Below are 16,074 nucleotides of genomic sequence, written 5' to 3'. Positions count from 1 at the left end.
AATCAAGTCTGAGTTTTACACTGTGGCTGGTAGGGGACCTTTTAATGTGGCTATTGCCTAAAAATACACTCAGAATGCTTATCATAAATGAAATATTTTGTTCAACGAATATTTGACAATACATATGTATTTGATTGTTTATGTCCATGAACCCTTTACAGGTAGTAAAACAGCCGGGAAGGTTTCATATCCTAAAAACAGCACAACACTCAGCAAATGAACCAACCAGTGCACGTGACAGTCAAAATGTAAACTTTTCTGTTGTCCCGATCTTTCCTGTAACAAAACTTTTGCTAGAGCAACACATCTGGAAAAGCATATTCTAGTTGGAAATCATTCATATAGAAAAAAAAATCTGGATTAGATACTGCAGTTGAAGTATATGCTTGTATGTCTGTTTCTGTTCAGGATACACAAATAAATTTGATTCAAACAGTGAGTGCAGCTTCGCAGTCAGATACAAGAAGTAATATAAAGAATAAGGGATAGGCTCTAAAAGGCAAAAGCACAAATATTCGCTTTTCACCAAAAGTTAAAACATATTAAGATGAAATATGTTTAATTGTGAGAAAACTGGGAAACGCCCAAATTATTTTTGCGCTGTCAGATGAACTGAGAAAATCATGCGATGAAAATGGAGAAAGAATGTTTAAGATGGAGGAATGGCTGAATCCTACTCAAATTAAAAGTTACTTCGCACCACTAGTGACTAGACTAAAATCAGGATCTATAAGTTCAAATTCTATTACTGATAATAGTGCTGGTGTTCCGTCTATTGAATTGAGAGGAATTGAAGAAAATGTGGAACAAGATGAAAAACTTTATGAAGCTGTTGCAATTATAGAAGCAAATGTATATAATGTCACATAGGTTTTAACTTCATCTGACTAAAAGCAATATAAAGTTATCATTATAATATAGTCACTTTATAATACCTTACACAAGAATTTGAATGGGTAAAAAGTTTTTGACCCGTTCGTCCGTCAGTCTGTCTGTCAGTCCTGTTCTTGTTATCACAATTCCTCTGACAACACACAACAGAACTTCATAGATGATAGTACACACTACAAGTTATTATGATTCAATGTTTTTTCTAGGAGTTATGCCCCTTTGAACTTAGAAATTTGGCCATTATACACTACTGCAACATTTTATCAGCGCAACTCCTGTGAAACCACACAACAGAATTTCATTTAACTTTGTAGATAATTAGATAATAAGGACATATACAATGTAGATATGCATATTGATAGGAAATTAGGATTAAAATTTTTTTGCTTGGAGTTGCCCTTTTAAATTTATGGCCATGATATACTACTGCAACAGTTTGACATCGTGACAGAATTTCATGAAATTTTTGAGAACATATTATGAAGATGTGCATACCCACACCAATATGTTATTTGTTGTCTTTTGTAGGAGTTATCAGTCTTTTAACTTCGGAATTTGGTCAGATTTTGTTTGCCCCGTGACAAATTGACAATGTGGGGGCGTGGGGGTATTTGAGCTTGAGTAAAAATTTGTCAGTTTCTATTATAATATCAATTTCAATGCTATATAAACTACATGTATATACACAGGAAAATAAACTTGTTAGATTAATTATAGATCCTTTAATATGTGAGAAATAACTACGATAGAGTAAGTTGTCACAAAATACCGCATACAAAATATTTTTGTAATTTTGGTGTTTTGAGTAAAGCTTGTTAACAGTACACCATTTCTTTGATTTAAGCATTATATTAAGGTCCCTTTTTATTAAATTATCCTTTTTTTAAAAAGACTTTCATACATTTCAGTACCATTATGTGACGTCTTACATTTTAAAGACGAGACTCTCCCTTTCTTTGTATATTTTTTTTCATGGACACATTCTCCATTTATTTTTAATAAGTTGTGGATTTTCAAATATTTTGGCCTCGAGCATCACTGAAGAGACTTTCACATATGTCGAAATGCGCATCTTGTGCAGAAACATTGGTACCATTAATGCTATTATACTTTACTTTCCTATTGTCAAATTCCCATTTCTCAGCAATATTATACCATCTTACCACACATATGGTGTTTACGTATCTCATTTCATATGTTACGCTCGTTCACTATTGTTTTTCATTTAAAATATTCAAAATAAATGAAGAATTTAAAGAAAAAATCAAATAACAAATATTGACAGTGAATTTAATTGAAAAATGCAACTACATTGTTTTTCCAACTATTTTAGACTCTGTAACCAATCCTTTATAATTTGGAAGTTACTCTCCATCCACTTGATGTTAGCTCTTGTTGTTTCAATTGCTCTATCGAATGCTGCTGCTGCATTGCCTAAATTTGGCAGACTATCCTTAAAGGTCTGAATCTGTCAAAAGATTGATACGGGTATGTTAAATGTAGGTGGAAAATTATGACAGGAAATGTATTTCTTGGAATATTGTATCAAATGAGAAACATATACTCAAAATGCAGGTTCTGTTGGAATGTTTGTTAGTTTGTTACCATGGTAAACATTGAAATAACGTTGAAAATAAACTGTTGCTGCAATTCATTTAATTTTTCAAAAAGTAAATACATAATTTCTTGTATGTCTATTTTCGTCACTCATAAAAAGTTTAGTTCTAGACAAAACTGAATACAAAGAGTGCCATCTGGCATATTTTAACAAAATGCAGTCTCTAGACGATTGCGTTTTTAAAATGAGAAAATTCACAAAAGTTTAAAAATTTACCTTAAAATTTTATGTTTTTGTTTTAAATCTCCCGGAAGTATGTCACATTTTACATATAAATTTATGTGGTTGTGAAATTACTATAAATACAAAATAAGTATTTTTGACACATTATAAATAAGTTATCAACCTTTAATCATGCAATATTTGTGATGTTAAGTCTGTTTGAGTAAAATGCTTCCTTATCTATATTTTTATTAGCACACTTCACTTTGGATGCATCCTCTGAATCTGAAAATAGCTGTGTGCAGATAATCAATATTTACTTTTCAGATCATTTTGGATCGTAGGTTGAAGTCAACGAGTTCTCCGAAAAATGCACCAAATAATCGTGTTTTGACAAACATTTCTAAAATATGCTGACTTTAGAGAATGTACTGTTATGAAACGACTTTTTCATTTAGCACTAACTAAATGTGTTTGAAATAGATCCATTTAAGAACAAAAATGTTGCCTTTTTGTATTCTATGATAAAGTTAATACTAGTATTCAATGCCACATTTTGACAAAAGTGAATCTCATCCTTTTACAGAGTCCAAGATCTGCTATTATCACCGAATTCCCTAGATGGCAAGTAATTACGGAATTAGTTGTCATGAAATAACAACCACACAAATTATAAACCATATTTCATATTTGGATATAATCTGTATTTTACCATGTCGAAAGAATGAACAATACATTAATTTGCGGTTGCATGTATGTCTTGTTCGATATTTAAATTCTTTGATCTTTGATTTTTAACATATTATTAAATAAAAATAGAAAATTGAAGGACCAATGTTTTTTCTACCCTTTTGATAAAACTAGCTGAGTTAAAGTATGGCTATAGACTTGGGAGATTTAAGCAGATCCAATACTTCCCGGTCTTAATTTTGCTTTAAAGATGTTTCACAGGATAACCTGTTTGTTTTCTACGCTTCAATTTTTTTGTCATAATGTGAATGGATATTTTTTCCATTTTTAGACCAAAATATGCTGATTTATTTTTTGCTAGTGTTACTGAAAATATTAACTTTGAAGAGCATTAAATCTAAAACGAAAGCAGTTTTTGAAAACCTGAGCCTCAACTTAAAACTAAGCTTATTTTGCATCCTGCGTGTAAGAAATATCATATCGCAAGTATCACTATGATGAAATATAATGTTCCACTACAAGCGGCCGAGACAAAAAAAGATATGTACAATTTATATGTATTAATGCACATTTTTCCCCCTATATCATCTTACCGACTGTAGATCAAATTCAGTATTAAACTTGGCTGTAACCCCTCCTAAGAGAAATGAAGCTGATCCAAAACTGAAAGGAAACAAATGACATTTTGAAAATAACAAAATTGCACCTCTCAGCTGCTAACATTTACATTTATGGAAATCCAGATGCCATTGTTTAGTTAAAAAAAATATTATGTACTGCAAGCGCAAACTCAATGCACTCTGACCAAGCCACCATGTTTATATACTCGGACAACACATGTATCTGTCAAGCGACAAATCCCTAGGATCCTGGACAAGTCGGATGAACGTATCTGATGATTACCGACCAACTTTTATCTCCATTCGACACAATTATCTGTTTAGCGCCCAACAGTAATGAAACAACATTTTCATAGTTTCAAATAAACGTTCTCCCGCTGACAATGTTAAATGAAATTATTGCAGAATTGAAACATCTGAGACATTTTAAATCTTTCTCTCGATTTGTTGCCCTTAGGGTGATTAATAAAAAAAAATTTAAACAATTCCTGAAGTTTTTATTCAATATAAACTTTTCCCGCTCGAAACGTTGTTGTTTTGATATAATGACATTAAAGATAATGATCAGCAGAGGGATAAAAAAAACATAAGTCAAATTAAAAAAGAACAGCATGGCAAAAAAAAATGAGGGAAAAAAACAACAAATTACTACAAAAAAAAACAGTACTAACACAAACCCCACCACAAACCGGAATTACACTCCGCAAGAGCAAGCAGTTCCTACTCTAATAATGACATATTTTCCATTGCAAGTATACATTCGGAATGCTTTAATCAAGGAAACAAAGGACGAGATTGGGGTTGTAGCTAAGAGATTTTGAACTGGTACCGGTAATCTGTTGCCCAGATGTCTAGTAACAGCCAACCAAATAATCAGGACTTCAAGTCAAAATTTTAGAGGTTACTTTAAAGTACACGCTACAAAAAAAAGGTGAAATCATATGGGATGAAGACAACGGAAATTTGTTTCTCTATTTACTGACGACTTTACCTGCCTGAAAGACAACCAGAACACTTTAAAAAGTACAATTATGTGTGAAGTAAGAAATCAATGTTATTTTTAATTTGGAATGCCGTGCTTAGAAAAAAAATTGTTTATATTGAATGAGAAATGCGATGGCCAACATTTTCAGTGTGAAGAAATCCAAGGTCCAACATGACAAGATTAATTGATTGATTTTTGGTGTTTAACGTCACTCTTAGCACTATTGGATTTATCATGGCGGTCAATTTTCATAATTGGAGGAAGCCATGTTCCCCGGAGAGAACCACCGACCTTCGGCAGGAAAACTGGGAGTCCTAGTCAATTAAGATTGATGTCGAACTAACTGCCACGTGCGGGGTTCGAACTCACAAACTAAGTGTTGATATGCTTATAACATTATACGGTAGATAAACTACTTGAACCACTCGACCATCAAGGCCCAAAGAGAATTCTATAGCCAAAATAATAATGACAATGTATCAATTTGCAATTTCTCAGTCATTTTTTTTTAAATACATATTTTATTGAAAAAGTGGCAATACCGAGATCACACACAAGCCTATCTGCACTTGAGACGAGGACAATGTATATGACGTCACAAAGGTCAAACACTAGGTAACTGAATATTTTTACTTACCGATTTGATATATCATTCCAATTTCCTCTTAAGAAATCCCACACTAGAGATCTACCAATTGGATTTCTTGCAATAAGACGAAAGGCATTGAAACCATCCTGTCTTCGAATGTCGTCTGTTAAGGTATATTGTAGGAACCTATAAAGGAAGAACAGTTTTATTATTGTTCTGTGTATTTTCATGGTTAAAATATTGTCAAATCCATATCATGTTCATATCAACAAAAACTGAAGTCAGAATACGTTGATCTCCGACTAGGTATATCCTCCAAGTGGATCAAAAACTGCTTCTGCAGCATCGGAGTTTCCCCCTCTCCTATTTGCTGGGTTCGTGTCGCTCAATCTTTGTGTGGACTTACTTGTATTTTTGTCGTTATTTTTTTGCAGTGGTATGTCTGTTTTCTATCGACCTAATACGGTTTAGTTATTACACATTTGGTAATTCTCCTTTTCCTAATACTGTTTATTAACGTCCTTTACTATCTAAATAAGGTTTTACACAGACAGATAGCGGTCTTTAGGCTATTTTTTGTGTTCCTTTGTCGATGTCCTTTACGTTTAGTGACCATGTTGATGTACTCCACTAGAAAGAATCGATGATAAATCGAAGGTAACTAATGGAAGCCGGGAATAACCATTTGTTTAACAACCTGGATACAGAGCCCTCCGATTTCTTAGTTAAAGAGTGCATGCACATGCGACCAGCGCAAAACAACAACTAGGATGTTACTGTGCGGTCTTGAATGTTGTAATCACATGCAAGCACGTGATCACATGTTTAGATAACCAGAAGACATCTAATAGGAGGCTGATAATCTAGATCTGTTCAATTGTAAGGACTGAGACTTGACTGGATCATATCTATATGTTTTACACCCATTATAATAACATCCGCAAGTTTTTATTATTTGACTTTTATTTTAGTTGTCGTATAGTAACCAACAAGCATAATATTTCAAATAGTAATCAACCTTTTTGTCGTCAAGTATTCAACTTAATTCTGCGTAAAGCAAGGAACTGTCGTGGAGGTTATTGTTACCATTATACTGTAGAGTGACGGGGTAGCTTTGTTAGTTGTAGAAAACTTATATAGCAATCAGAATCAAAAATGATCAAGTATTCCTATTCCTTTATATATCGTCTTATCATATTTTGACATGCAAGTACATACCCGATGGTCTAATTCGGTAGGTCACATTCAAGGAAATAATTTAAAACAACCTTCGATTTTTATTTTGTCAAGAAGTGGCATAAAGGCCCCATACGTCTTTCACTTTATCAAATAGCACTTTGAATAACGTCAGAAAAATGTTCTTCTTATTTTGGTTTTGATGTACATACCATCTTGAATAACATCGGGGATTTTCGCGACTATACTGTTAAACAAAAGATCATTTATTACAAACCTGCTTAAAATCCAGACTTCTCTGCTATGAGACAAGGCAACTAACGATGTCAGCTTTTCCGATGCAACATTAGATGTTTTGTATCTGTTATAAACAAAGTCCCACTCCTTCACACCTCCATATTTTATTGCTGTATCGTACACGTTTTGTCTCGAATCAACATCAATTCTGAAAAAAAACACTATTCTATTAATACATTGTGTACGATGATTCAAGACAAATGCTTTGTGGAATGTGTTCTTGTGTTAAAACACCACTGTCCCAGATAGGTGGAGGATTGAGCGCTCACATAAAAGTTTAACTTCACTGCATCCTACATGTACCTGACATGAGCCTGTAATTTTGTGGTGTCGTTGGTTGCTTATGTCACATTTATTTTTTGTTTATTGTTTAAGCACAGATAAGGCCATTTGAATTCTTGATTGAATTGGTTGACATTTTGAATTCTCGTTTGAATTGGTTGACATTTTGTAATGTCGTAGACTTTTAAAGCTGAACAAACATTATGTGTTTTACTCATTGCCGCACGGTGTCTATAGTTTCTAATATCCACGTCATTTGAATTCTGGTGAATAGTTTTCTCATTGACAATCATTCCACATCTCAATATTTTTTATGTAAAATTTTCATACTGAATATCACCGGTATTTGCAAGCACAGGAGCACTACACACTTACCTTTTCTGTTGTGTACACTGGCGTCGCCTACTCTTTAGAACAAAGATGATTAGGCACTGACAGAGATACATTACGTTTCTAGTTCAAGAATTCAACAATTAGTAACCTTACCATATAATAGACAGCAACTTGCAACAATGCTTGGCACTAGTCAGAATTGTGTGTCATGGTTGGCAACATGTTAACTTTTGAACTAGCACGATAAAATTCGACTCAGCGAATCGGCCGAGTACAAAGGAGGGTTCATAGTTATACCGAATTAACATATTCTCTTCCTTGTATGCATGTAAATTTACCACTAGACGTTATACACCTAATCATCATGATCATCATAATGCGACGGGTAGGACTAATTGGAAGAACAATTCTAGATTGAGCTTGAATATTGAATATGAACATATGTATAATACACTTTTCATTGATTAATCATTGCCTCTGGTAAATATTGACTCAGTTAAAATATCTGTCCATAATATGCGACTGTCATACAACTGAGAGGTTGAGCTAGCTATAAACCAGGTTAAATTCACAATATTTTACATAAGGAAATGCCTGTACCAAGTCAGGAATACGACAGTTGTTTTCCATTCGTTTGAGGTGTTTGAGCTTTTGATTTTGCCATTTGTTAAGGGACTTTCCGTTTCCTTTTGAATTTTCCTTAGAGTTCGGTACTTTTGTTATTTTACTTTTTACTGCAAACAGTTTGAATGTTTTGTACACATTGATACGACATAATATCCAAAATAATAGCAGTAAAAAGAGGAACTGACGTGATATATCAAATTATAATGTATTTCGATTAAATAGAAACTGATTGCTTGCCAAAATATTTGATTTACACAGCGTCAGGCCTTCAGTATAAATTCTGTTAAAGTTTACCATATATTCTTTTATCACTAATGTTAAAATTGCTGTTCTGGATCAATTGATACAATTTTGAAATATCATTCATGAACTATTTTTGTTACCACGTTTAAATGATATATTCACATTTGGTAAGACGATTAAACATTTTAACCGGTCTTTTTTTATTTGTAATTTGGAATAAACTAATAAGATCTGTACTTTTAAAACATGGTGGGAAATATAATAAATTGAATCATTGCAACTCGTAACAACCAATGTTCTCAAGAATCATGATATGGTGCACACATTTTCATGAGACAACGTCTGCCGTCAATTACACGGTTAAACATTGGTGTCATTTACAACACTACTGTGATATTGCACAGGGTATTTTAAGGATATTTAAATGTTTTATTTTGAACATTTTCACAAGTATTGCATTAGATGAGAAATACCACTACTGTATATGCAGAATTGGTACGGTCATTTGATGATTTTTCAATGAACATTCTTCAAAACAAGTACTCTTATTCCTTAGATATCAAAATAAACTTTTTATGATAGAAAACATGTATAAGTTATAACATATTTATTTTTCGTCTATTGTTTTGTACAGTTTGTTCTTGTATTGTTATGTTGGGCACCGCTAACATGTTTAACCCAGGCACATTCTGTATATGCCTGTCCAAAGTCAGGATCCTGTAATCAAGTATGATGTTTGTTGCTAGTATATATCAAATTTGTTTTTTCGTTTTTGTTTGTATTCTATCCCGATTGTTAGTTTTTTGAATGAATTTGTTTTACATTTGTCATTTCGTGGCCTTTTATAGCTTGCAATGTGGTATTTATTTATTGTGTTTGTTTATTGTTGAAGGCCGTACAATGACCTATAGCTGTTAAGTTTAAGTCACTTGGTCTCTTGTGGAGAGCTGTCTGATTGGCAATCATACCACATCTTCATATATTCAAATACATTTTGGACTTTTCTTGTAACACTTGCACTCATTGTTTGCAAGGAATGATATTCGTTTGATGTGCTGACCTTGTAATGAGTTCTATTTTTAAACTTACGGATTGATGGGACCAGTACCCTGCATCAGATTTTGGAACGAATTGATGGCATTATTTATACAATCTTCATTTCCATAATCGCATGCCCCTTCTACAACTAATCTTCTTAACAATCTACAGTATATTAACATTATCTTCTGATTAAATTATAACTAAAATAACAATATTCAGTTTAAGAATTTCTTTTTACCATTAAATATCCTGTTAATGTGTTCAGTGAAAAGGGATCATTATAGTTATGAAAGGAAACTTCTGCCTTCCAAATGTATCAAAAATGATTATAAGAAGCCACTTGCAATGTGAGTTAAATGTTTATCCTATCTGAAAGAAATAAGTTAGCGTTAACAATTTATATAATGTATTAGTCAATACCCCAATTCACAATATAATATCATTGAAAATCTGGATATTTATCAATATAAATAAATATGTAACTTAATTCTAGAATTTGTTGAAAGATTAAAATATCTTGCTTAAATGTGTTACTATTCAATTTGAGTATTGAGTCCAATCTATGTTTACATATTATTGTCTTAAGCAATAGATACATGGAATGATATGTTGTCCATTCTGAAGTGCAGAAATATATACTTAAGCGTCTCTCTTACCGGTATAGTCTTTTTTCGCTGAAGTGACGTAAGTCGTCAATTCTCAATCAACAAATGTACATCATATCAAACTCGCTTCATCACCACGGTCGGTATTTACCGTTAGTCAAGTTAAAATTTCGTAAAAAAGATTCGATGTAATATTTACATGACCAATCACTTTTATTAATATGATGCGAAAGATACTAAAGGGACATTCAAACTCATAAATAGAAAATAAACTGACAACACCATGGCTAGAAAATAAACTGACAACACCATGGCTAGAAAATAAACTGACAACACCATGGCTAGAAAATAAACTGACAACACCATGGCTAGAAAATAAACTGACAACACCATGGCTAGAAAATAAACTGACAACATCATGGCTAGAAAATAAACTGACAACGCCATGGCTAGAAAATAAACTGACAACGCCATGGCTAGAAAATAAACTGACAACACCATGGCTAGAAAATAAACTGACAACACCATGGCTAGAAAATAAACTGACAACACCATGGCTAGAAAATAAACTGACAACACCATGGCTAGAAAATAAACTGACAACACCATGGCTAGAAAATAAACTGACAACACCATGGCTAGAAAATAAACTGACAACGCCATGGCTAGAAAATAAACTGACAACACCATGGCTAGAAAATAAACTGACAACACCATGGCTAGAAAATAAACTGACAACACCATGGCTAGAAAGAAACATACACAAAACAGAATATACAAAACTAAAGACTGAGCAACATGAACCCCACCAAAAACTGGGGGTGATCTCAGGTGCAACGGAAGGATAAGGAGTTTTTGAATTACGAGATGATAAAGTTGTTTCTTACATTTCTAAATGTCCAGATCCAGTATTGTTGTAACCAAGCTCATTCAGTGGTATTGAAAATGCTTTCTTCATGAATGCCTGCAGAAAAAAGCAAAACAGATATTAGACACATGTTACAAGAAATGCAAATATTTCATTTATTCATAGTGACAAGAGAAAATGTTTGTCAGTTAAAAGATAAACAATTAATCAAGAAATAAAATAAAGCAATGCACCAAGTCAGGAATATGACAGTTGTTTTCCATTCGTTTTATGTGTTTAAGCTTTTGATTTTGCCATTTGAAAAAGGACTTTCCCGTTTTGAATTTTCCCTGGAGTTCGGTATTTTTGCTATTTTACTTTTTTTTTCAATAGTTAAACATTAGTGTCCCTTTTTATGTTAAGTAACCATCTGATAATAACATGCATTTGATAACATAAACAAAGAAAGGATGATGGAACAATTCTGCAATAATCATTAGGCAACATATTCAATAAGGAATTAACATTTTGTAGGTTTTGTGCCTCCGAAGCGCTCTTCTGGATTTACAAGCATGAAGCATGATCAAGCGTAACAATATGAAATCCATGGAGATATAGAAAGTATAAACATATGGAGCTGTATGACCAAAAGATGTATTAAGCGTAGCATGCTCTAGCGTAACAATATGAAGTCCATGGAGATATAGAAAGTATAAACATAAGGAGATTTATGACCAAAAAATGTATTAAGCGTAGCATGCTCAAGCGTAACAATATGAAATCCATGGAGATATAAAAAGTATAAACACAAGGAGCTTTATGACCAAAAGATGTATTAAGCGTAGCCAATTCATCGTAGGTAAACTTTGCCTGCGGGAATTATAGTTTAAAGATTATTGCGTCCGTCAATTTTTCGACAAGGTCGCCTAAAATGTTGCAAAGGCATTATGAATCTTCGATGGTACAAGAGGATTTCCGTTTAGGGTTTCCACTGGAGTTCGGTATTTTTGTTATTTTACTTTTTCTTGGGAAAATTTTTCAATCATTTTTATTTTTGTTTTTTTCTTAATTCTGAAATTGTTGCGAATGGCGACTAAGTATTTTTTTTAAATTCTGAAATTGTCTCGAATGACTACGAATATGTTCCAGTTACAATAGACACATTCCCTTACCTTTTCCTCCACTGTGACATCACTGAATACCACGTATTGTCATGCAATCTTAGCAAAACGACGGTAACAGCTGTTATAACAGGAACCGCTTACGTTTCAGAGCACCAGTTTCAGATTGTTTAGGAGGTTTGTGTTTTATCACTTTCAAGGTTTTATGTAGAGTTATGTGAACTGATGTTTGTATTGTCTGATTTCTTCGACAACTGGTTTTTATTTCTATCTTCTCCCTTTGTTTGAAACACTGTTTTATATGATACGTGTGTGAATGTGCCAAATTCAACAGGACAATGCGACTGACTTCTCCTTCTTAAAAACAGATCTTCATAAAAATGCTAATTAACTATTTTGAAACATGTTGTGTTGCAAAAAAATGAAATAATGGGTGTCGTCGCGAAAGTCATGAAAGTTAGCCTCAACATTAACATTATTTTTGTAAACTGCTTTGATCCTTTCTGTACCTGAAATTTTCAGTAATTGTTGATTATGTTAAAGCTGTATAAATGTAATATAAAATGTATTTCCTTGTATATGTATTCATATAACATTTTTAGACTTATCGTTAAAATGTTTCTCGTGTATTAAATATAACCATGAGTTGTAACTACAAATTCAAAAGCATTTAAGCATTTAAAAAGTAGACCCTTAATAAAGGAAACAGTTACTAAAAAAAAGGTCAAATTTGATCCATATATAGAAAATTTTCAGAGACATTAATAATCATATTTCACACAGTAATTTAAAATTGTATGAATACGAAGAATGCATATAATTGCTTGAATAGAAAATTCAAAAACGTTGCAAAACTATTTAAAGTTACTTAATATCAAGATAATTAATTAGAGCTTGATATACATGAATGATAATAAAAATTAGATTTCGCTTAAAAGTGATGATTTTTGTTTTGTTAATTTCCCATTGTAGCATAGTTTTATATCTGTTGACCTATATGAAACGAAAATGATACAAATGCCAAATATAAAATTTATTTAAAAAAAAACATTTTGATGTGTCGCCAATTTCAGACATATTTGCTCTATCATGGCGACCAATTTGTTTTTGTAGGAGAAATCCATAGTACTGAAAGAAGAAGAAAACACCGACCTTCGGCAGGTAGACTGGCATGCCTTGTCAATTAAATTGCAGTGGACCGCATCTATTCACGAGCGGGATTAGAACTATTGACAGGTCAATGATCCCTATAGATGAACTACGTAGACTCGGCCACCGACATGATAGATACCTCTAGTTGCAGTGGACCGCACCTAGCCACGATCAGGATTAACTATTGACAGGTAAATGATCCCTGTAGATGAACTACGTAGACTTGGCCACCGACATGATAGATTGAGTATAACTTATGTTGTTATAGACAATATGGTTAAGGTACCGAACATTCATATTTGTTTTATGTTTTAGGGAATGGTTTTTCATCATTATTCTTAATTTCTTGAACAAAATAGCTAGTTTCTCTTTAAAATTTGGGGGAAAATAAATACACTTTTGAGTATAAAAAAAAAATGTTCTGTAAATCTATATTATTGAAAAAATATGTTTTGATTAACAAAAATGTGTTTGTCCCAAGAAAAAACCCATGCCCGCCACATACAAAAAAATTAATGGTAGGTGAAAAAAGCAGAACAAGAAAATTGTCAAGGACAAACACGAAAAGTTATAAAAATCAGAAACAGACGAAAATACAAGAACTAAGGTTCAAAGAATTTACAACCTACAACTAAAAAACAAATGAATAACGAACTATCTGTTTTATTGTAAGATAAATAATTTTTCTTTAAACAAACAGCACCAATAAAAGAATAGAAAGTCTTACCGAAAAATCACCATATAGCTCAGTTCTTTCTAGCATGTTTCCGACATATACAAGTTCATTATTGGCAGCAAAAAAAGGAAAATAGCTGTCTTCTCTTGACAAATATTCAACTGTTTTCAGGGCTGTATTCATGCTAAGGTCACCAGATCTAAAGAGGAAAATACTGTTGTAGTTACATAGTGATACATCACGTGACGAGAGTAGTGAACATCAGAGTGATACATCACGTGACGAGAGTAGTGAACATCTACCAACTATTGTTGTTATTTATTTTTCCAGTTTCATGTAATGATCCAACTGCTAGTTGACGTTTTGTCCCGAAGGATATCATTAGCCCAGCAGTCAGCAATCCTCAGGAAATATCATTGATACAGGTAATTGTGTAAATTTACAGTTCATCAAACTAAAAGTATCATTCGAAACCTTAAAGATTTATCTACCCCCCAGTCCTCAATTGTTTTGTCTTCCAACCGATTTCTTTCAAGCGATAATGATGAATCTTGTAAATCTGAATCTTGAGTCTGGCATACTTAATTAAATGCCTGATATCTTTAATGATTTGTTATATGAATATTGAAGTATGTGTTTACGATACAGGTAAGTGGTTTATTGTTTACTTACTTTGCTAAGTTCCATGCATCATTAATTATCTGAGCCCTATTTACAGGATGAATCATCTATAATAGAAAGAAATATGAGTTTTTCAAGAAAGACATGTGTTACCGGTCCTTTCCAAATAAAATAGGCACATTGATGATTTTTAGGTTTTGGTATTACAATCCGCTATTATGACTCGTATCATGAAATAGCAATTGCAAATTCGTCAGTCCTGCAGATGATTCTGTGTGGTACTATTCGTATGAGCCGTCATGCAAGGATTGTTGCGGAGAAACTTCTATTTTAAAAGTTTTCAATTTGTTCCAATGAAACCTTTAGTATTACTAGTATTATATTTCCGAGTTTTACCATTTTCCTTATTTACTTCATTTTTTTTTCAGAATAGTTATATGAGTTTTTAAAGAAAGCACAAATTATACTTTGTAATCAAAAGTATACAAAATTGGAATAGGATAAAAAAATAGAAAATGAAAGGATATGGAGTAAATGTACATGGGACAAAATCGGACACAATACATAGAAAAAATAAAAAAATATCAATGAACAGGGCTTTTATTCCTGTTCTTCATCTTGACAGCTGATGTAGGGTCTTCAACAATGAACGATTCAACTTAATAAGTCTGCTGTTGTATCAAATACATTTTAGTAATAATATCAATTTAACAATAAACAATGAAAATAATAGTTTTAGATATATAATGTTGACCGGGTATCTCCGACGTAAAGGTTTAATCACTCGTTCTCATGAGGGACTTCGAAGGAAGTTTATTAAGTATCAAATACACAAACCATTCTTTCGAAGGGAAGCAAATGAATCCATTTGGTTTCGAGTGTGCCACGCTCATTTAACGAACACACTTTATTGAACTTGTTCGATGAGGAATTCAATTGAGGCGATTGCGTGTGCCAATTTTCATACATTAACAACTCTATATTTTATTTGGCAATCACAATGTCTCCCCTTTGTGTGTTCTGATTCATGTTCATTACCTCAATAACAGGTTTGTTTTTATATAGCGCGAACATAGCCAAATAATGATCAACCAAATGTATTTTCAAGTGTTCAGAGGACAAGATGCGTTATAACATGAAGCACGGGGTGTAATGAGTCTATGAAAAATTAATGATGAACAATTTATTAATGTGTTGTAGTATATAAAAAATTGAAAGCAATACGTTAAATAGTATCATGCGTCCGAAGCGCTTTTATAAACGTGAATCTTACCAAATTGGTAGCTTTTTAGACTTGTTTTCAAATTAATTATACAGAAATCATTGGACGAGCAAAATGTGAATACGTTTATTTATTTTCATTTTAATAGATATTTTAATCCTCACTTTCAATTTCTTATTTTATTTTACCTTTTTAACTTTTATTATTCAAGGGTAAAAAAAGAGGGGCGAAAGACACCAGAGGGACAGTCAAACTTATAGATCGAAAATAAACTGA

At 32.6% G+C, this 16,074-nt stretch overlaps 1 protein-coding gene across 5 annotated transcripts in view; it reads right to left on the bottom strand.

Annotated features, from left to right (window-relative positions):
* Positions 1 to 2,165: 2,165 nt before the first annotated feature.
* Positions 2,166 to 16,074, bottom strand: part of LOC127732499 (aminopeptidase N-like) — an 80,483-nt gene continuing 66,574 nt past the window's right edge. For all 5 annotated transcript variants that reach the window (XM_052241532.1, XM_052241534.1, XM_052241533.1 and 2 more), the window contains 8 exons: positions 14,628 to 14,683; positions 14,007 to 14,154; positions 11,047 to 11,123; positions 9,603 to 9,716; positions 7,009 to 7,176; positions 5,604 to 5,741; positions 3,955 to 4,024; positions 2,166 to 2,359 (listed from right to left, as the gene is read on the bottom strand). In XM_052241532.1, the coding sequence (XP_052097492.1) occupies positions 2,216 to 2,359; positions 3,955 to 4,024; positions 5,604 to 5,741; positions 7,009 to 7,176; positions 9,603 to 9,716; positions 11,047 to 11,123; positions 14,007 to 14,154; positions 14,628 to 14,683 (915 nt within the window). In that variant the 3' untranslated portion in view covers positions 2,166 to 2,215. The remainder of the gene's footprint in view (positions 2,360 to 3,954; positions 4,025 to 5,603; positions 5,742 to 7,008; positions 7,177 to 9,602; positions 9,717 to 11,046; positions 11,124 to 14,006; positions 14,155 to 14,627; positions 14,684 to 16,074) is intronic.

This window comes from Mytilus californianus, unplaced genomic scaffold (assembly GCF_021869535.1).
Source record: "Mytilus californianus isolate M0D057914Y unplaced genomic scaffold, xbMytCali1.0.p SCAF_25, whole genome shotgun sequence".
NCBI lineage: Eukaryota > Metazoa > Mollusca > Bivalvia > Mytilida > Mytilidae > Mytilus > Mytilus californianus.
Note: the sequence above shows the minus strand (reverse complement) of the source record. Positions and strands in the feature narration are given on the sequence as shown.